This window comes from Varanus komodoensis, unplaced genomic scaffold, assembly GCF_004798865.1.
Source record: "Varanus komodoensis strain SLA01 unplaced genomic scaffold, ASM479886v1 scaffold46_3, whole genome shotgun sequence".
NCBI lineage: Eukaryota > Metazoa > Chordata > Lepidosauria > Squamata > Varanidae > Varanus > Varanus komodoensis.
The window spans coordinates 716,694-739,273 of NW_025336044.1; the positions used below are offsets into that span (position 1 = coordinate 716,694).

At 43.6% G+C, this 22,580-nt stretch overlaps 1 protein-coding gene across 1 annotated transcript in view; it reads left to right on the plus strand.

The window, feature by feature from the left end:
- The window catches only part of DENND4A (DENN domain containing 4A), a 57,460-nt gene that overhangs the window by 29,193 nt on the left and 5,687 nt on the right, over positions 1-22,580 (plus strand). The window contains exons 14-27 of the mRNA XM_044444996.1: positions 2,459-2,592; positions 3,863-3,998; positions 6,773-6,979; positions 8,042-8,170; positions 9,286-9,430; positions 11,081-11,197; positions 13,518-13,667; positions 14,029-15,113; positions 16,208-16,421; positions 17,287-17,381; positions 18,341-18,516; positions 18,611-18,745; positions 19,229-19,442; positions 22,059-22,313. Of these exons, the coding sequence (XP_044300931.1) occupies positions 2,459-2,592; positions 3,863-3,998; positions 6,773-6,979; positions 8,042-8,170; positions 9,286-9,430; positions 11,081-11,197; positions 13,518-13,667; positions 14,029-15,113; positions 16,208-16,421; positions 17,287-17,381; positions 18,341-18,516; positions 18,611-18,745; positions 19,229-19,442; positions 22,059-22,313 (3,192 nt within the window). The remainder of the gene's footprint in view (positions 1-2,458; positions 2,593-3,862; positions 3,999-6,772; positions 6,980-8,041; positions 8,171-9,285; positions 9,431-11,080; positions 11,198-13,517; positions 13,668-14,028; positions 15,114-16,207; positions 16,422-17,286; positions 17,382-18,340; positions 18,517-18,610; positions 18,746-19,228; positions 19,443-22,058; positions 22,314-22,580) is intronic.

Genomic DNA, 22,580 nt, shown 5'->3' on the forward strand with positions numbered 1-22,580 from the left:
CTTAATGTTGAGTTTCAAGCCAACTTTTGTGCTCTCCTCCTTCACCCACATCAAGAGGCTCTTTAGTTCCTCTTCACTTTCTGCCATGAGAGTGGTATCATCTGCATATCTGAGGTTGCTGATATTTCTCCCAGCAGTCTTAATTCCAAATGGTGATTCATCTAGCCCCGCCTTTCTCATGGTGTGCTCTGCATATAAGTTAAATAGGCAGGGCGACAGTATACAGCCTTGCCAAACTCCTTTCTCAATTTTGAACCAATCAGTGGTTCCATGTCCAGTCCTCACTGTTGCTTCTTGACCCTCATATAGGTTTCTGAAGAGACAAATACGTTGGTCTGGTACTCCCATCTCTTTAAGAACTTGCCACAATTTGTTGTGATCCACACAATCAAGGGCTTTGGCATAGTCAGTGAAGCAGAAGTAGATGTTTTTCTGGAACTCCCTAGCTTTGTCCATGATCCAGCGTATGTTGGCAATTTGATCTCTAGTTCCTCTGCCTCTTTGAAATCCTGCCTGTACTTCTGGTAGTTCTCGGTCCACATACTGCTGGAGCCTAGCTTGTAGGATTTTGAGCATAACTTTGCTAGCATGTGAAATGAGTGCAATGGTGCGGTAGTTTGAACATTCTTTGGCATTGCCCTTCTTTGGGATTGAAATGTAAACTGACCTTTTCCAATCCTGTGGCCACTGTTGTGTTTTCCAAATTTGCTGGCATATTGAGTGTAGCACTTTTACTGTATCGTCTTTTAAGATTTTGAATAGCTCAGCTGAAATACTGTTGCCTCCACTGGATTTGTTGTTGCTCAGACTTCCTAAGGCCCATTTCACTTCACATTCCAGGATGTCTGGCTCGAGGTCAGCGACCACCCCATTGTGGTTATCAGGGATGTTATGCTCTTTTTAATACAGTTCCTCTAATGAACTCATTAGGCCACCTAATGAGAAGGAAGGACTCCCTGAAGAAGAGCCTAATGCTGGAACAATAGATGGCAAAAGAAGAAGGGGATGGCAGAGGATGAGGTGGCTGGATGGGGTCTCTGGGGCAGTGGGTGTGGGCTTAAGTGGACTCCAGGGGATGGTGGAGGACAGGAAGGCCTGGAGGAATGTTGTCCATGGGGTTGCAATGGATCGGACACAACTTCGCGACTAACAACTACAACAACAGGAAACTAGAGAAGGGGGTTCCTCACAGGCAGGATAAGGAAAATTCATTCATTCATTCATTCATTCATTCATTCATTCATTCAATTATTGCCTTTATATACCGTCCCATTAGGGGCATTTCAAGATGGTTTATTTGATTTCCATATTTGTTATCCTCCTTATTTTTCATTTTGTTTGTGTAATACAAACTTGGTTGGCTCAGTCCAGCTGCATTCAGGTAATGGATATCTTCATAGCTGGGTCAGTCTACAAATGCGTCCTTGGAAATTTTGAAAACCGCAAACATGTTCTGAAGATGGTGACGTTCCTTTTTTGCAAGAGCACCCTTGAGATCCCTTTTATATTTTCAGCCCTTGAATTATTGCAAATATAAAAGTACATGTCATCCACCTGAAAGGAATACTGCAACTGTGAAAATCAAGTATTTTTCTCCATGTTCTAGGATGATATTCAGATCCCCTAGGAGACATTTGATTGAGTTCAGTCAATGTATTTGTAGGAGAAAAATGTTTTCCAGTATCAGAGAGCCTCCACTGGCCTGTGAAATAACTTGTTCTTTACCAAAGAGTGGTGGCTTGCTCATGTGATTATACTAATCCCTTGCAATAGAAATTGCTGTGGAATGTGGGTAAATGAGTCTAACTTGACTAGATGTATGTTCCAAATTAGATAAATCATGTAAGTTATATTTTTCATATGAATAAATATACTTTAATTTTATGTTAAATATATTTAGTAAATACACCAGGAAGGCACTGTCTGGCAGCATACAGAATGTGTGGCTAAAATATTCTTATGAAAAACTATTTGATGAATTATTTGGAGGATTATATGAAAGAAATATGATAGGTGCCTTTTGAAAAATGCATGTTGAAAATCATCCATTATCTTTATACTGAATTGCTTAAGCTGCCGACAAAAGAAGTCCAAGACTGAGCATTTTCATCCCTTTATTTGTAAGCGATTAGTGACAAAAAGAATGACAGTAAATGCAGATAACAGTTTTAAATATAATGGCATCAAATCGAGGAGAAACAGTAACTGTGGTAGGTTTTGATGTTACCTGCGGCACAATGTTTTGCACGTTTCAAAATGCTGGCTGGGGAATGCTGGGAGATGTCACACTTTTTTCTGTCCACACATGCACAGCACTGCACTGTGTCCTAAAGTGATCCTTGATCTGCAGTCTTGGCAACGTTGTTTTCAAAATGCTTCTGTGTGATGTACTCTCTGTTCATCAGTAAGCGCAAAGCCCATTTATAAATGTGTAAAGCCTTATTTTTCTTTTTGTTAGGTAGATACAGATAAGGCTGGTGATACGCGGATTATAGAGCTTGATGAATCTTACAAGAGTGAGCATACTGTTTTCATAACTCCCCCAGAGATCCCTCACTTACCAAATGGAGAAGAGCTCCCGTCACAGTACAGGTAACCTTTGGAATATTGCAGGAACCCTAGCAAGATAGTGAGCCTGAACCTGTTAGGTGCAAAATACCTTCATGGAATCAGAACAGTGGAGTTGGAAAGGGCCAATTAAGCCATCGCATCCAACCCCCTGCTCAGTATGGGAAGGTGCTCAACCTCCCTAGGCCATTAGCGCCATTGTATAGAAATGTAATAAATCAATAAATCAATCAGTAAATAAGATTAGTTCCCCCACCTCACTTGATGTAATCGACCTTCCTGCCCACACATTATGTATGCCTTTAGAAATCCTTTCATTAAATATAACTATTTGCAAGTAATGGAGATGTTTTGTATGCTTCAGTAAGAACTAAACAGGTTTCTTGTTTTACGCTAGGCCTTCACCTTCTTATAGCAATTACATGTACCAGGCAAAATTATCTCAATTGTTTTTGTCCCTTGCTGAATGTCCATTTTTAATCCCACAATCCAATTTTCTCTCCCAAATGAATTTGCAAGCTGATATTGATTTTCATGAGCTTTTCCCCCCTGCTTTGTTCATTAAAAACCAAATAAGCTTCACTGAAGTTTCTTGCATAAATGCAGTCAATACTAATGAAGTTGTCAATCTAACCCAATAGCATACTAAAAAACCAAACCAAAAAACTCAGTTAAATACTGAGTCTTAAGGATATGTACAGACTGAGAAGAGGGGGACACCACTTCAGCCTCTGCCCCTTCCTCAGTAAACCTGCCATTTTGTCCTGTTCCTTCAGATGCCAAGTACATTGCCCCATGGTAGAGCACTTACTTTGCATACAGAAGGTGCAAGTTTCCATCGCTGGCCAAAAGGATCAGATAACAGGAAGTGTCTCTTTTTGCCTGAGGCCCTGGAAAAGCTGCTGGTGGTCTGATGAGGCAGTGCTGGACTGGATGAGACAATGGCCTGTCCCAGTATAAGGCCGCTTCTTACACCTGCTGGCCCTGGGGCGACGAGTAGATTGCCGGGCATCGTGTCCCTGGAAGACAGTGAGGCCCACAGCCCCACAGTTGCTGACACACTTCACAGATGTCAGTCAATAAGTCTTAGAAAGTTTTTGCCCCCGCCATATGGTCTGTCTGAAATAGCAAACCCTGTACACCAGGTTCTGCTATGCAATAGAATCCACTTCCATCTGCTGGGAAATATCAGTTGGAGTCAGAAGAATACATGAGTGCTGTAATGGCCCTGGGCACTCATGCCAATGTGGTCCATAAGTAAGTAGAATAAAGTGATGCCTTTTTGCTTTTTCAGCTACAGTGGATTTCCTGTGTTGAGGCAAGATTTGTTTGAGCAGCCTGAAGGACTTCTGACAATACAGAACAGCAAATTGTTTTCAAAAGTCAGCAGTCCAAACAGCCCATTGCCAATGTTCAGGAGAACAAAGCAGGTATTTAATAAGCCTACCACACCTTTGATCATTCATACTGTCATACTTCCCAAACCCACTGTGTCTCCTAAGGTTTTGTAAAGAGCATGTCTTGGAGAGTTGTGGGGTTTTTTCTCTCCCAGCCCAGCAAATCACATTTGTGGCAAGGTTTGACTAAATACAATTGAGTTAAAGAAGGTCACATCCTTTGGGACTTTGGAATGGATTGCCTGATAAACAGTGACCTTCAAACGCCCTGTAGCTAACTGCTTTGTAAGTTCAATAAAATAAAATACAATAAAATAAAATAAAATAATGTAGATATTTGGATCTTGATTGCAATGAAAAGTTGAAGAAAGCCTCTGGACAACCCTAATTTAATGGCATACATGTAACGTATGGTGGGCATGTCACGAGCGGAGCCGGCTGGTGCCGGAGGTCAGACTAGATGTCCTGGGAGGTCCCTTCTGACTTGCTCTGTTTCTGTGTTTCTATTTACTTTGGGATGTGGTCTCTAAGTAACGTTGTTTTGTAAAGGCAAAAACCATATATTTCTTCATAGCCCTGTTTGTTAACTGACTTGCTCCCCATTGACCTTCTGAACAAAGTTTTTGTATTTTCTTTTGCTCTTCACCCAGTCCTGCTTGGGGGGTTTTTTGGGGGGGTTGTTTTTCGTGCCCCATGTAGTGGCTATGATTTCTGTTTCTGTATTCCTTATTCACCGGCAGTGAACAAGGATGACCCAAAGGGCTCTGGGTACTGGGCATCCTGAGGTCATAACCAGCTGGTACTCTTTTTCCTACCTCATTTGTGAGCCTTCTTCTTAATGACTATTTAGTAAGGTTTTTTTTTTTTTAAATGCCTAGAATGGGTTCCTGCAAAATAAATAATACTTGATCAAGTACAGCACAATGGATAAAGACCCAAAGAATTGTGCAGGTTACTCCAAGTGCTTAAGAAGGTTTTGGCCACACAGAAGGTTTTCTGCTTGTATTTCTTCTGCAGCTGGGTCTCCTTTTTGAAACAGAAGAGACTTTCAAAAGCAGGCTGTAGTATGGCATGAGGGTCTGCCATTCTGAAGAGGGGAACATTTCGGATCCCAGTGGACATTCCAGAATTCTTAGCGTCCCCTTAAAACAGTTCTGCCCAGCATCCTGTTTCATTCAGAGGCTGAACAGATGCTCTCAGGAAGCCCCCAAGCAACAGTCTTCTTCCGGTGTCACTCCCCAATAGCTGGCACTTGGAAACATACCCCCTTGGAACCTGGAGCCTGTAATCAAGTATCATGATTTGTCCTCTTTAATAAATTTGCCCTCTGCTATAATACTGTGATACTCTTTAAAGGCGACTAAGCCAGCGGCCCAAGTTATTCATCCCAACTCATCTAAATGAGTACAAGGGGAACTAATTTATAAGAAGTTTCTTCCTTTGTTGGGTAGTAATGCTTCCAGACAACTGAGAAGAGGGCGGGCATCTAATTTGGACAGTTAAACCACTAAGCCTCACTTTGTTTTGTGTTCTTGTGTGCAAAATTTGGCATCTAGAACTACAGATCTAAGTTCACACCATGTTTTAATTAATGACAACACTTTTGCGCACCTGCTGCTTATACATGAGCAAGCAATTCTTCATCATTTTCCACAGAACTGCTTTCAGTCAATATCCAGATAACGGCCACACCTTCACTTTTATCTATCTGTCTTGCAATTTCAGCAGTCCTTTAAGTAACGTATTTCCTTCTCTAATGGACTTCATATTCTGTTGACTTTCGGATGAGTATTTATGTTCTGATTGGTGGCACTGGCATTCTGTTACCCTGGAATGATTTTACCAGATAATTGTTTGCATTGCACACTGCCATTTTAAAATGCTCTTATGTTTAGTGCTGTTAGTCATCCTTGTGTCTTCCCAGTTATGAACTAGGAACATCAGTCTTTTAATATACTTCAGAAGTTATATAATAGCATAATGTATGTGGATGTCAGATCCAACTGTCCAAGCATATCCAGTCTAAATTAGGCAGGCAAGAGGCTGTTCACCCATGGATAAGAAGGCTGAAGGGAACAGAGCACAACAAACCCTCAGTAGGCAGATAATTAATCAATAGATTAGTGAGTAAGCAAGCAGGTATAGGCCAGTATCAGCTTTTTCTTCACAGTGAATTAGGTAAATTACTGAGGAGCCAGGCTAGAGTGTAAGTGGTAAACTAGTGAATGGATCTTTTGATATTGTTTCAAAATTTAAAAATAGCCACCAGGAACTGCTAAATTGACTGGAATATTGATGTATGAAGTATGCGAAGTTTAATGTATTTTCTTCTATGCTGTTTCCCCTATCAAAGGAATAATCTTGAAGTGTAAGGGAGGAATTAAAGCCCCTCTCTCACCACTGTAGCCCTGATTCAGGCTTCCTTCTCCTCCCCACTTTCCTAGCAGGTGCATTTAAACATTAAAGAAAAATGGAGAGATCTGATTGTGTGCCGCATTTGGTCTGATTTCGGTCCAGATCTTTAAAGGGCCACGCCAGTCTCCTCTGGCTGCAGGTATGGCTTAACACCTACTGGGTCAGCCACTGCAATACTACTCTCTCTAATTAAACTCTTGGCGACCCACTGCAATGGACAATAAGCTCTTGTTCTCAGACCTATTAGACAAACAATGAATGTGTGGGGCGGGGAACATCTGGGCCAGTCCTTTGCTTCCTTTTATGAACCCACTGATTCCATAGAGGACACAGCCCTCCACTTCAAAGACAGAACATGCTCAGCGCGTATTACTTTTAATGTGTTTTTGCAGGAAATCAAGTCAGCCCATAAAATAGCCAAGAGGTACTCCTCCATTCCCCAGATGTGGTCCAGATGCTTGCTACGCCACTGCTATGGCCTGTGGTTCATCTGCCTTCCTGCCTACGTCAAAGTGTGTCATTCCAAAGTGCGGGCTTTGAGAACAGCCTATGACGTCCTCCGAAAAATGCACGCAAAAAAGATCGAGCCACCCGATGAGGTAAATAAGATCCCTCCTGAATTGGATGTCTTACGTAAGTTCCTTAAGAGTAAAGCACTAACAAAGATAGTCTTTCAGCTAGGTGGCACTGTTACAAGGTTGATCCATAGCTGGCTAAAGAACTGCACTCAAAGAGTCCTTCTCAGGAGTCCCTCGTCAAACTGATAGGGAACTGTCAGGGGCTTTTTGTTAATAAGGTGAAGGAAGGGCTGGAGGGAATTCTTATAAAATTTGCATGTGATAGAAAAATTCATAGGAGTTTCAAACAAAATTTCTCAGAAGGCAGGGACAAAATTCAAAATGAACTGGATAGGTTAGAAAACTGGGCAGAAAAGAGTGGAATGAAATTTAACAGGGACAAGGAGAAAGTTCTTCATTTGGAAAAAAGAAATCAGATGGCTTGGCAGCATTGCCTGTGAAGGGATCCTGCCAGTGTAACTCATCACAAGATTGAGTATGGGTCAGCATTGTGATGTGGCTGCAAAAAGGCAGGTACAGTTTTTGGCCTTTTAGAAGTGCAGTTTCAGAATTATTGGCAGTATTAGTTCCAGTCTAATCTGTACTATCCAGACCTCACCTCAAATGCTGTGAACTTTTCAACCCCACACATTAAAAGATTCAGGTAAACGGGAGCAAGTTCAGAGAAGGGCAATGAAGATGATCAGAGAATTAGAAAACTGAAGGACAGGGAGTGCTTTGCCTTGAGGGAAAAAAGAGAGAGAGAAGACACGATAGCATTTTTCAGGTATCTAGAATTGTTACACAAAGAAGACTGCAGCCTGATTTCTATCCAGGACTACAGGGTCTGGAAGAATAGGCTTAAATTAATTACAAGTAGGCAGATTTCAGTTGAACATTTGAAAAACATCCTAACCATCAGAGCAGCCAAACAGTAGGACAAACCGCCCTGGGAGCTGGCCGACTCTCCATCACTGGGTGCATTCAAGCAGAGGCTGAGCAACCATCTGTCAGGGGCCCGTTCTGCTGGATTCCTGCAGCAGGCATGGGGTGGAACTCGGCAACCATGGTAGCCTCTCTCCACTCTGTGCTGTTTTTTCCCAGGTGTGCTACCGGGTACTGATGCAGTTATGTGGACAATATGGACAACCTGTGTTAGCTGTGAGAGTCCTTTTCGAAATGAAAAAAGCTGGAGTCGATCCCAATGCCATTACATATGGTTATTATAATAAGGTAAATAAAATGCTTGATGATCAAGATGTTGTAATTTATTTGAAAGCCTTTCCTTCCAGTACCAGAAAAATTGTAACATCTTAAAAGAGGTTTATTGTTGAATTAGATTCCCATTCTAATTAGACCAGTGTTTGATTTCAGCAATCTAAAGCACACATATTTTTACATAAATACGAATGCAGATGCAAGTGGCATAGCTGTCAGTTCAAGGCCACATGGAAGGTCAGAATTAATGTGACGAAGGAGACCTAAAATGTGGTTTCCTGACAGGTTCTAAAATGTTAAAGCAGTTGGAATCAGCTCCAATTTTGATGGGAGCAGTTGCACTTGAGAGAGAGCCCTCCGTCTTTCCCCCCAGTTTGTTCTATCTATCTATCTGTCTGTCTGTCTGCCTGCCTGCCTGCCTGCCTATCTGTCTATCGCATTTGCATACCATCTCATAGCCCATAGGGCTCTCTGGGCAGTGAACAGGTAGAAAACAAGTTTAAAGCATATAATGGTAAAATGGATGATCACAGAACGATAAAACGGACTACTACAGAACTCAGGTATCCTCGTTCTCCCCCCGCCCCCAAAACAGTGACAAAAAGCCCTGGACCTGAACCTGCACTGAATGGGCTTCCATCGGGTGATGTTCTTTAGCAGCACCCTTTGGTAGCCACCCAGGGCACTGGGCCCGTAAGTAGGCCGCGCAAGGTGGAAGGCCCTTGGTGCAGTGTGCCCACTCTCTGCAATGGCAAGGAGGGTCCACGATGGCCTGGCGGGGGGGTGCAGTGAGGAGTGGCATTGACTGTGGCGGCTATTTTCCCTCTCTGAGTTCTTCCCCAGTCCCCATGCTGTTTACACCATTTCTGGTAATGGCAGGGATTTAAGTGTGTAGCATTTACAGAAATTGCAAGTGGGAAATTAAATGGAGCATTATAGTTAAAAACAGTTTTACTACCACAGTTGTTTTTGTTTTTTAATGAGCCTTAAGAAGAATACGAGATGCACCTGGGGAGAACTAGGTTCAAATCCTTACTCAGCCACAAAGTTGTTGAGTGGGATATCCAAAATGATGCTGCCCCGAGGTACTTGAATGTGTGTGACTAAATTTCTGTTCGATGTTGTTCTAGGCTGTTTTGGAAAGCACCTGGCCTTCAAGCAATCGAAGCGGCTATTTTCTCTGGACAAAGATAAGAAATGTCATCTTAGGAATAGCCCAGTTTAAAAGAGTTCTAAGAAAGCAACCTGCAAATGGCATCCATCAAACTCTTTCCGGTATAGCGTTCATATATACCTTTTAGTTTGTAACTGTGGAGATGCTGTTTATTTTAAATAATTATAAACACTACTCAGTGTTTTCTGAATCACCTGACTGTAAGGGCCACCCTCTGCACCTTGTCCCTACTGAGGCACTACGCTGATTCAGGGCGCAAGCCCCGTTTTGTTGGGGTGCGGGGGGAGGAGGATTCTTTGTACTCGTTCGGCAAACAGAGCTTGTGCTCTGACGACCAAAAAGGAAGATGGGCGAGGCCTTCCCAGTCTGCCCTCTGTGCTTCTTCCCCATACTCAGGGCAGGGGTGGTGAATGGACAAGCTCCCACCCTGCCTGCTGAACAGAACTGCTTGCCAGCAGCTGCTCTGCTCCATCCCTGTCTCCCCCTGAAATAAAATCACAAAACAATGAACAGTCCGCCCAGTCCAGCAGTCTGTTCATGCAGCTGCCCAGGGACACCCAAAAGAAAGGCACAAGGCAGCAGCCCCCTCCTGCCCAAGCTCCTTAGCAACTGGCAAACACAGGGACTGCCTCTAGTACTGGAGGTGGCTCACAGTCGTGGATCACTTTCTCCTCCATGAATTGTTAATAAATTCCCCTTTTAAAGCCATCCAAATTGGTGACTATCACTACATCTTTTGGAGTTACATGTTGTCTTCATAGTCTCCACCTCGCTTGTTAGGATGCTTCCAGATGGGGGATTCCTCATGCTGTGAAGCACCCACCTCTGCACTATTTTATAAGCAGGATTGCAAACCCTCTGTATGCAGAGGATCCAGCGCGTCCCGCTGTGTGCTGTCTGCATTGTGGGCATAAGAAAGCCATGCAGGCAAGAGTTCTGCTCTGCCCTTCCCCCACCTCTCACTGATTGCTCTGTACATTTGGTCTTCCCACAATTTGGGTGCTGCTCTGCACTGTATTAATGCTGGGAACAATAGAGGGCAAAGGAAGGAGGGGACGGCAGAGGATGAGGGGGCTGGATGGAGTCACTGAAGCAGTTGGTGTGAGCTTGAGTGGACTCCAGGGGATGGTGGAGGACAGGAAGGCCCGGAGGAGTGTTGTCCGTGGGGTCGCAATGGGTTGGACACGACTTTGCGACTAACAACAACTGCACTATATTAGCTCGCAGTTTTATGTGTCTGTTCTTACAGTTTTTGAAGGGCAGTTCAATTTCCATTTTGTTTTAGATGTATTTAAAAGTAAATAAATAAATACAACAAATGGCAAGATTTTATCTAAGCGATTCTCTGAAAAACATAATTACAAAATAAAGCTACAAGTTCTGTCAATTTTATCTGAAAAGCTCATCTCTTACCTAGTTAATTCAACAATTCTCAATGTGCCTCAAATAGATATATTCTTAAATGTACCTACAAAGAGATTGTATTCTGCTCTTTCCTTCCTTAGTGGATTTTCTGTTTATAAAAAATCATAAGTTGTGGTGATAAAAACAGTAGGATTATATCTGGATGATTATGACACCTGAGAACTTCCATGAAATTATATAAACAAAAAACAGTGAATGTACATTTTTTAAAACTCATCCTTAGTCACTGACTGAACAGTTACTTTTTTGATTGATATTAATTTTGTTTTGTTTAAATAAAAATGTACTGGTAACTTTCCTTAATCTGTTGTTTGATATTCTAATAGGGGAACATTCAGATCTCTTATATAGGCTGTCTAAAGAAGCAATTATGCAAGGAAAAGCAACTGTCCAGAAGGATGGTGAAAAAAAGGAAGAGAAAAAAGAGAGTGACTCCAGTTCTTGTATGTATCAGATATTGATACCTGGCATGTCTGCATTCTGTTCCTTGAATCTAAACTAGGTTTGATTTGATTCCAACATGATGATGGTTTCTTTGTAGAGCATTCCTTTTGAAGCTTGTCTCATGGTTGCACTTCCATGCTATGTTGTGCAAGAGATAAGCAACAGTGTGGGAAGCCTCAGACTGGAGATTGTCTTGTGTGTTTTCTCAGGCTTGGGAGAGTCCCACAATGGCAAGGTTGAGTCCTTATCTAAATACATCAGGTGCTCTTTGTTGTCATGCATCAGCCTGAAGTGCTTCAGTACACAGGAGGCAGAATTCATAGGCCGTTTAGCACATTAGATACAAACACAAGAACAGGAGAAAAGTGTGCTCATTGTTACCTAACGTCTCAACAACATTTACATCCTGTACTATGTCTGGGGCAACCCCACCTTGGACTGAATCCAGGATTACCTCCCCTTTGGTTGGTTCCACGGCCAGCTGCTCAAAGGGATAGTCGTTTAGGACATCAAGGAACTTAACCTTTCTGAGAGGTGGGGCATGCATTTATCTAGTTAATGTCTGGGCAGTTGAAGCCATCCATTATTATAGTAGTATTGAGTTTTTTATTTTATTTGTATGTATAAAATTACTTATATCCCACCTTTCAGTCCAGAAAAAGGCAGGTTACATCCATTAAACATATACAAAAATACATGCATTTATTACCAACTATATTATTATTAGATTGCATTTATATGCTGTCTTTCTTCTTCTTCTGAGGAACCTGAGGCTTCTTACATGGCTTCATTTTATCCTCATAGCAACAACATTGTGAGGTAGGTTGGGCTGAGAGCGCTGGACTGGCCGAAAGCTACTCCAGTCTCCTGGGTCCTCAGTCCAACACTATCACCACCACACTTCTTGTTGTTAGTTGCAAAGTTGTGTCCGACCCATCGCGACCTCATGGACAACACTCCTCCAGGCCTTCCTGTCCTCCACCATCCCCTGGAGTCCACCCAAGCTCACACCAACTGCTTCGCTGACTCCATCCAGCCTCCTCATCCTCTGCCGCCCCCTCCTTCTTTTGCCATCTATTGTTCCCAGCATCAGGGTCTTCTCCAGGCAGTCCTTCCTTCTCATTAGGTGGCCAAAGTATTTGAGTTTCATCTTCAGGATCTGGCCTTCTAAAGAGCAGTCAGGGTTGATCTCCTCTAGGACTGACCGGTTTGATCGCCTTGCAGTCCGAGGGACTCGCAGGAGTCTCCACCAGCAGCACCACGCTGGCTCGCACAATTATATCCCCAGGGACAGCCCAAACTTGTCCTGGCTTTCTGCCTAATATGACTATACCTAGAGTAGCTTGTGCCTTCCCGACCCAATATTTTATCCTACAGTTCCCATCAGTCCTAATTAGCATTAGCCAGTGGTGGAGGATAGTGGGAGTTGTAGGCCACAGGTTTACTCACCCTGCTGTATACATTCACTCCTCCTCCTTCCCCCTTCTCCCCCCCTTCTTCTTTTCAGTTTTGCTTAAGATTTTTACAGCACATCTAAAAATGTAATGTGTGAATGACTCACAGATTGTGTCCCTAAATCCCTCTACCATATGACAAAATAATAGCCACCATTCCAAAGGACTAGTTTACAGGACTAGTTTCAAAATGGGAACAGTTTTACTTTATTATGTCGCTGTTTTGTCAATCCTTTTTTTTATTGGTAGAACGTTTACTGGAGGAAGGTACACAGTGCAGAAATACTTTTTAAGCTCTTACAGTTTGACCGAATGTCTGTCGTTGAGCTTTGGAATGTTGAAAAGATTATTTGTTCACAGGGAACTTACTAGATTATGGGTTTCTCAAATGAGAAATGAAAATGGTTCATGTTTGCCTTAGTCCAAAAGCATCCATTTCATGTGCTTGCATGAAGAAGAACTTGTTATTCAACTGCATAGCTGGCAACAGTACCCAGATCGTTGCGTTGTGTGAGAGTCTAAAGCAATAATTGAGGAGGTGAACAGTACTCCCTCCCTGTTGCCCTCCCGCTCAACTGGGAGCTATCATTTCTCACATCTGCTTGTAGGCAGTATATTTCAGGTGGCTTAAGCTGCCATAGGCCCTTTCCATTGATATGCCACACCAGCAAAGACAGGCTGCTGTGTAGAAATATGTGTTACATGGTCACCAGCTGCTAGTTTAGCGGAAAAGATGTAGACGCTATCTGGTATCACATGGAAGCATCTGTCCTGAGTGTGAGATACCAAACACAATGTCTTCAAGCATGTATTGAGAAAAAACTCAGCTTCTGATGAATTCTTTATCTGTCTTGTGTGTTTACAGTATCCGAGATAGAGAGTGGAAAGGGAAGTGGGGAATGTCTTCCTGCACTGAATTATCAAAATTCCAGTAATGATAAGACTGCTTCAAGGATTGTTCGTATTAGTGATGCAATTGGAAAAATAGCAGATATACCAGGAGATATGAGTACAGGTAAACTGGTTCAGCTGAAGATTCTCTCTCTCTCTCTCTCTCTCTCTCTCTCTCTCTCTCTCTCTCTTTCTTTCTTTCTTTCTTTCTTTCTACTTTTATCTCCCTACCTCCTGTTACAAACTATCCTGAGGGCATGCAACCATTCACCTGACTCAATTTTTCTAAGGGCTGGAAAGATGACCTGTAAGGAAAGGTTGCAAAATAAGAGAATCTTCTTCCCCACCCCACAAAAAAAAAAGCAAAAGTACAACCACTCTGGACATATTAGAAAATTACTTATGTGTGTATAGGGTTTATGGTAACATCTTACCTGCCTTGTTTTGTGATGAAAGTAACTTTACTTCCTTGGATTTTTCTTCAGAAAGCTCTGCGGGATTGCTATTTTCCTGTTTTGAGGATATCAACAAAACAAAAATTACTAAAGTTGAAAACAGAAGCATGCATTTAAATGCAACTGAAATAGAGCACAAACGAATAGGTTGGAGAAACAGGAACCGAAATCTCAGTGGAGATGCTCTGATTGAGCTCATGAAAAATCAAATTAACCATGAAGTGAATCCTGAAGAAATTGTTCAGAAACTAGGAGTGGATGCAAAAATCCTTTCCAAAGTATTTGAGAAGAGAATAAGGCCCAAAACACTCAACATCAGGCAGTCTTTAGGAGCCAGTAAGAGAGGGAACCTAGAGAAAGAATCCAGTGATGAGGAGGTGTCCTATGAGAACAATTTTGTGGACAAAACAGAGTCTCCAGTTATATTTGATTTGGAAGATTTGGATAATGAACCTGCCTCAGTAAAAACCGTGGCGCCATTGCATAAAAAACCAAAGAGGATCCAGCGTGCCATCAGTTTTCCAGTAAAAGCAGTTGAGAAAACTGGGGTTGAAACAGGATTCGATCCACTTTCTCTGCTGGCTGCTGAGACAGAACAACAGAAAGAAGAGGAGGATGAAGATGATGACAAAAGTGCCTCTACCCCATCCGCAAAGCGAGATTTAGCTGAAGAAATAGAGATGTACATGAACAATATGAATAGTCCCTTGACAAGCCGCACACCAAGCATAGATCTACAAAAAGCCTACAATGACAAGAACGCCAATAAAAAGAGTCCAACTTTGGCCCAGCCATGCCGGAGAGCGAGCCTTCCTCCAAACTCGCCCAGGCCAACCAGCCTTACCAAATCCAAGAGCTGTTACGTGAGAAATGAGGAAAAAGTAAGGGACAGGCTTTGGTCGTCCCCAGTGTTCTCCCCAAGCAACCTGTCAAGGCAATCTCAGGACACGGCTGGCACAGGAACGCTCGCTTCCCCAACTTCCTTCAACTTAGACACCCTATTAACACCTACTTTTGATGTTCTCAAAAGCAGCATGTTTTCTGCGGGAAAAGGGGTTGCAGAAAAGGCCAGCAGATGGTACTCAAAATTTGCTACATATGCAGCGTCATCAAAGGTAAATCTCTTAAATGATTACCCTGAAAAAAAGGTTCCTTGGAGGGTCAGAGATTCACCCTGTGTGGCTCATATGCTCGGTTTATTTATTGTACAGGATAAAGCGGGTCTTTTAACTTGGGAAAGATTCCTGCTTGCTTTTTAGGCAGAGAATTGGTGCATCTGAAATGCCAGTTGCTGAGCACAGTCATTGCGAGATTATGGTAAAGGTAACATACCTTGGGAGAACCTGTTTCTGGAATTCCATGCCAGTGAGGCCTTCTTTGCTTCAGTGTCAGGGACACCACTCCATATGTGGGCCATTTGTCCCCGTGAGTGATATTCACCCCGTTTTGGATGGAGTTCCCAGTGAGTGATATTCACCCCAAGGGACAAGGTGTATAGTCTGGGAGTGTTCCTTGGCCCAGAGTGTCTCTCTGGTATCTCAGGTGAATGCTGTGGCAAGCAGCACTTTCCACCAGCTTCGTCTGGTCCATCAACCACATGGATGGGCAGAGCCTAGCGACAGCAATTCACACTCTAGTACCCTCTCAATTGGACTAGTGTAGCCTGCTCTATGTGGGACTACCCTTGAAAACTGACTCGTAGATGTAACCACATGACACTGATCATCTTCACTGGTTACCGATTGAAGCCTAGGTCTGATTTAAGGTGTTAACTTTGGCATATAAAGCCCTCAAATGGGTTTCTTGTTGTTAGTCACAAAGTCGTGTCCTACCCATTTCGACCTCATGGACAACTTTCCTCCAGGCCTTCCTGTCCTCCACCATCCCCCGGAGTCCACCTAAGCTCACGCTGAGCCTACTGCTTCAGTGACTCCATCTAGCCACCACATTCTCTGCTGTCCCCTTCTTCTTCTGCTGTCAGTTGTTCCCAACTGATCTTCAGTATCTGGCCTTCTAAAGAGCAGTCAGGGTTGACCTCCTCTAGGACTGACTGGCTTGATCTCCTTGCAGTCCAAGGGACTCACAGGAGTCTCCGCCAGCACCACAATTCAAAGGCTGCCATTCTTTGTGGTCTGTCACAAAGCTGCCAGGTGGTCCTACCAGATGCTTTCCATTAGACTTCTGGCAATGAACATATCCTTGTTTTCAGGATCCCAGCTCAGACCGAGCAAGCGTTTCCTCGCTTGGGGCCCTCGATTCAGAATCTGCCTCTCTAACAGATGAAGAAATCTGCAATGATTTTGAAAGTAACTCTTCTCCTCAAGAGAACTCCTCCTCTCTGCTAAAAGGAATTGGAATGAGCAGGACAAGTCTTGAGAGTTCAACTTCCAACAATGGCTCTGCAAAGCGCTTCTCTCAGAGTGGTAAAGAGGTTTCCAAGTTTTCTCAAGTTTTCTTTCCTCCTACTCTCACATACTTGCAACAACTGTTCTGAATGATGCTGCTGCACTAGTGAAATAACCAACTAAGGTTATTTGAAAAGCACCATGTGTCATCTGAATGAAAATTCATTATCTGTCATTTTCAGTGGGTGACTCTTCCCATCCATTTCATGGAGGCAGAATTGGCCAGTGTTGAAACCTCACTTTCTTCTCTCCATCCACAGCTTTGATTCAGGTAGCTAGGTGAAGGGATCCTTTCTACCTGCTTTTGCAGGGATCATCCTTTTTAGGAAGTAATTTTTGGCAGGACAATGTGAGGTAGAGAAAGACCAAAACGTAGCCTCCCCCGCTTCCCCACAGTTCCCAGGCTACACAGCCTTTCCAGTACCTGCCATTTTCATAGCAGAGCAAACAGACGTCACTTGCAGTCACTCTGCAGGAGCCAGAGTCATATCTGTTTTAGCCTTAGGAGTTATTCCAATCTGGGGATGACCTTCTTGTCAGTCCCCCCCCCCTTTTTTTTTCTGTTAAGGCTTCCTGAACTTATTTATTTATTTAAAACATTTCTATGCTGCCCCCATCACAACAAAGCCTCGGGGCGGCTCACAGCAACTCACAGTCTTACTAAGTTCCAAGGACTGAGTTTGTTTTTCAGGTGACAGCCCCTAAAGCTGAGGGGCTCCCCCTCCTTGGTGGAGGTTGCAGAGATCCCTGGAGGTCATGTCTCCTCAGAGTGAATGGGGGGAGCTGCCCTGTCAGGAGAGGCTCATTTCCATGACCAGGAAGAATGGTGATTGGTAAGTCTGACGTTCCCTCCTTCGGTAACAAATATCTGTTTGTCTTCTAGGCTCCCTTTCAAAGTTTCCTTTGCCTGACAGATCAGAGCTGGTATCCTCTTGCAGTACAAGCAGCACAAGTGTGTTCCAGAATTATGCCCTGGAGGTACAGTCTTTTCCCTTTTCCAATAGCATACATGTTACCACCGGAGGAAAAAAATGAGCGACAAGGTTGGGTTTATTTGATTTCTCATTTTACTTTCCCAGTGCAGTATGCATCCCTTTAGGACTTTGTGTCAATTCAGGCAGCAGTTTTTGTTTAAACTAAAGTCCTAATAATAATGGAAGCATTTTGGTCTATTACTCCTAAGGTGCCTATCATTACTCTCCCAGATGGGTGGCCATCGATAACATGGATAGGCCACCAAGAGAAGTCAGTGAATCAGTCTGAAATTTATTTGTCAGCTCCATAAATAGATTCATTCATCTGTTAATTTGTTGACGTTATGGCGCAGCGAATCCCCACAGCTGCTCTTCCCTCCACTGAGGCAGCTAATTAATGTTAATGGTGGGGAGGGATGTCCTTGACCGAATCAGCTGCACACTGCAGAACTTTCTGGAAATGTATTGAAGTAAAGAAGGATCGGGCTCAGAGGATTAAAATCTCAAGGGTTTAAAATTCGGCTACTAACATGATGGGGAGGAACTAGGTATACTAAATATGAATTTGGCTGCTAATCTTTATACACCTTGAACTGAATGTCTTTCTGGCTTTGGTAGTGGGCTTGTGTCTCGAAATTGAACTGATGTTTCTAGGCCTGCAAGCTTTAACTGGTTTAATTAGTAGATTAGTCAACCAAAGATTGAATTGGCATGTGGAGGGTGGGGCAGTTTTTCAAGGAAGCTGAAAGTTAAGAGCACACATAGAAGCAGAGTGAGTCAGAAGGGGTCTTCTGGCCCTCTAGTCTGATCCCCGACTCCTGCTGGCTCCACTCACGACATGCCCACCATGTTTATTTGTAGAGGAACTTCTGGTTCTGGTGTATGGCTTATCTTATGTGTCTTAGTGCTGTTCTCACTACTGAGAGCTTCTTCAAGGGACTAAGCACTATGTACTTTTTACAGGTCCTCATCTCAAGTTGTTCACAATGTCGAACTTGTGACTGTCTGGTGCATGATGAAGAGATCATGGCAGGCTGGACTGCAGATGCTTCCAACCTTAACACCACATGCCCTTTCTGTGGGAATCTATTCTTGCCTTCCTTGAACATCGAAATCCGAGATCTCCGGGGCCCTGGAAGGTAACTGACTGATCAGTTTCTTTTCTTCAGCATTCCCAGATGCTTGCCTGCAGCATTTAAAAATGTCTTCTAATCACATGAACACTTTTTGTAGGTATTTTTTGAAGTCCAGTCTATCTTCAGAGAACATGCAGCTTCCATCATCATTTTCAAACCATTCAGGAAAATCTTGCACCTGTGATCGTACTTCAGGATTCACTGCACCTATAACAGCTCCTCAAGATGAAAGGTAAATGCAACACATTTTGTTCTGTGATTGCAGGCATTTGCTTATATATTTTAAAGAGACTGCTCACTCCATCCTGAAATCTCAGTGGGGTAACAGGATGCTGAATTAAATGGCCTTTGACTTGACCCAGCAAGACAAACCTTGTATAACATTTAAGGTGATTTACAGTAAGAGACATAAATCATCAACAAAAGCTGCAAACATAATCCAAAACACTGAGTACAAAACCAGAATACAACCAATATGAATACCATTAACATGATGATAATGCAGGAACAGCATGAGGATAATCTCTGTCCATCAGGTGGCAATTTTTAGGGGAGGCAGGCATGGGGGAAAATGGCTTGATATGAGGAGGACATAGATGATCTTCCGATGTGTTCATTGTTAGGCTGAAGGCTCTTTCCCGCGTGGCTAGGCCCTTGCCAGCCATGTGGCACATACGCCAAATAAACACAGAAAATGTACTGCCTCTTTTGTCAGCAGCAAGTCAAAGCAGACCAATCCTACCTGTGCCAGAAGCATTCAGATTCCTTCTGGGAGAAGACAGAATCCTGCCAGGACCGGACACACCAGCCATCCCCTGTCCAGAAGCATCAGCTCGTACAGTTCCCTGGAGGCGGAGGAAATGGAGAACCGCGAGCACAGCCATACGGTTCCCACAGGAAGCTTGCCGGCCACGTTGCAGGGGACAGCTGTGAGTGACTAGCTCCTTCCTCCTGTTTGGCCAAGTTTGCTTTTCAAGACTTCTGCGAAAGGTTGTTGCTTTTGCAGGGCTGATGCAAATATTTTTGTGGAAAACTTTGAAAGGGATGAGGGAAGTGGTGGTGTTAAAAATAATAGCATCTTGGAACATATAGAAACATAGAAACAGAGTGAGTCAGAAGGGGGTCTCCCGGGCAATCTAGTCTGACCCCCAGCCCCAGCTGGCTCCGCTCACAACATGCCCACCATGTGCATGTCCAGCCTATCTTTGAACACCCTCACCGATGGGGCCTCAACCGCCTTCCGTGGAAGCCCATTCCATATCCTCAGGGTCCTGTCAGGAAATGCTTCCTGGCATCTAAATGGAAGCTTGGTTACCTGAGCTTTGCTCTGTTGGAGCACATTCTGCCTTCCTCTGCAGGGGAGAACAGGTCTCTACCCACCTCCATGTGACACCCCCTCACATACCTGTGTGTCGCCACAGATCCCCTCTGAGTCTCCTCCAGGCTGAAGAGGCCCAGTTCCCTCAGTCTCGCCTCATACGGCATCCCCTGCAAACTGGCCACCAGCCTTGTGGCCCTACACTGCACTGACTCCAACCTGGCTATACCCTTTCTGTAATGAGGGGCCCAAAACTGAACACAATACTCCAGTTGTGGGCGCACCAGAGTCATGTAGAGTGGCAGTAATACCTCTCTTGATCTAGAAGCCACACTTCTGGCTATGCAACCAAGGGTGGCGTTCGCCCTCTTGGCCACCGCATCGCACAGCTGACTCATGTTCAGCCTGCAGTCAACCAGCACCCCGAGGTCCCTTTCACAAGTGCTGCTCTCCAGCCACTTGTCCCCTAACCTGAACTTATGACACCTATTCCTACACCCCAAGTGCAAGACCTTGCACTTATGATTCCAGAAGGAAGATTTTTCAGCTCTCATTGAATGATGTCCAGCAAAAGTTAGACAGTTAAAAATCATTACAGCAGAAATTGAAATCGCTCAGAAAATTTGGTACAATCCTTTGTCTGGCACCTAAAGGACATGTGTAGGAGCCCCAGGAAAGATTCCTGGAGAAATCATTTCTCAAGCAGGCTGGCAAAATAACAGGGTGCTTTCCCTTCAGTCATCCTACTCACTGACTTCCACTGATCTAGATCTAGTTGGGTTCAGATCGTGGGTTGCTCTGCAGGTGACCTTCGCCAGGAGAGCAGCAGGGTGTGCATTCCTTCCATTCCTTTGAACCTCTCAGCAGCTTTTTATAGCACCAACCACAATATCCTTCTGGATAGGCTGACAGGACTGGGAGTTGGAGGTGCTGCATTATAGCAGTTCCGTTCCTCCCTGTATGCCCAGTTCTAGGAGGTGGTGCTGGGAGATTGTCCCTCTGAGACTGCTGCGAGGCTCTGCAGGACTCCATTCTGTGCCCCCTGCTGTTACAACACCTCCATGAAGCTGCTGAGAGAGGTTATCAGGAGCTTGGGAGGTGTTTTCCACGTGCAGTTAACACCCAGCTCTGCCTCTCCTTTTTGTCACACCCAGGTGAGGCAGTGGCTGTTCTGAATCTCTGCCTGGGCATAGCAATCAGCCAGGTGAGGGGGACAGCCCAGGAGATACTGTTATTGGGTGACTCGTCTACCCAGATGAGCGATCTGCAAACCTATTCTGGAGGGAGTTTCACTACTCGCAAAGGAACAGGGGCTCTTTGCGCCAGCATCATCACTGGAAGCACAGCTTAGCCTAATAAACAAACTACATCTGTATCAGGACAGAGAAATCATACCTGCAGTTATAATTCTCCCTTTGGAAGATTGGAAAATCCAGTGGGTCCAAAATACATTTGAACTGACTGCTAGTCCATGTCCCAGCCCTATTCAGAGCCCCAAATGGTTTGGAATCAGGTTATCGGAACTACGTATCCCCTTCCATATATAACTCCTCAGGTCCTAAGATTGTACTCAGGTTGTACTCTGGGGACTCCTGCCAAAGAAAGTTGACTGGGTGACTATTAAGAAGAGGACCTTTGCTGCTCTGGCACCTCAGTTGTGGAATGAGCTTCTCAGAGAGGATCACTGCATTGTGTTTTGTGTCTTTTCTGGTGCAAGCTGAAGACTGTATTTGCCGAGGGATTTTAATATTTCAGTTTGTGCATTAAATCTGTCACTGCAGTTTAAATCTTTGCATTGCCACTAGGTTTGACTTTGGTTTGTATTTTTATCTCACACTGCTTTTTAATCTTTAAACATTTGTAGTATATCTGATACTGTATTTTATGGCTTTAATTGTGGCGAGTGTGAAGGCTGTCCTCTCCCTCCTTCCTGGGAGACTCAGCCAATGGCCTTCTAATGTAAAACGTCTTTATGATAATGCAAGCCAGTCAGGCTAGCTTAGAAGTACAGATGCTACTTAATGCAGAAGCCAGTAAAGAAAGAAACAGAATATTAGTTGTTAAAGAAATACAACTCTATTTTAGTTGTTATTTTATTTTAGTTTTTTACAGTCACAGACCAGGAAGAATTAAAAAGATGAAGATAAAATAGCAGTAGTAAGTAAATAAATAATAACTTCCTTTTTCTTTTCTCTTCTTTTTACATTATTTATGATGTGTAAAACAGGATTCTCTGGGACTAGAATGGCGTTTACCCAGTCCAGAGCCCATAACTGTTCCTTATCTGAGTCCTCTTGTTGTGTGGAAGGAGCTCGAAAGTTTATTAGAAAATGAAGGTGATCATGCAATAACAGTGGCAGACTTTGTGGATCACCATCCCATTGTGTTCTGGAATCTAGTGTGGTATTTCCGACGCCTGGACTTACCCAGTAACTTACCAGGATTAATACTATCCTCTGAGCACTGCAATAAGAATTCAAAGGTATGAATTTCACAGACTGTACACAGATTAGTTTCTTTTAGGGGCTTGACTGATGATGGTTGTGGTGATTTAGTTCCTAACCTAACTTGATGCTTTCTTCTTACGGCAATAGTTTGCTTGCCTGTTGCCACAGCTTCTGCTCTGGAATCTAATCAATGTACTCATTAGATTTCTATCCTGCCTTTTTTCTTACAATGAACTCAAAGCAGCTGACCTCCTCCTCCTCCTCCTCTCAATCTTATCCCCATAACAGCAACCCTGTGAGGT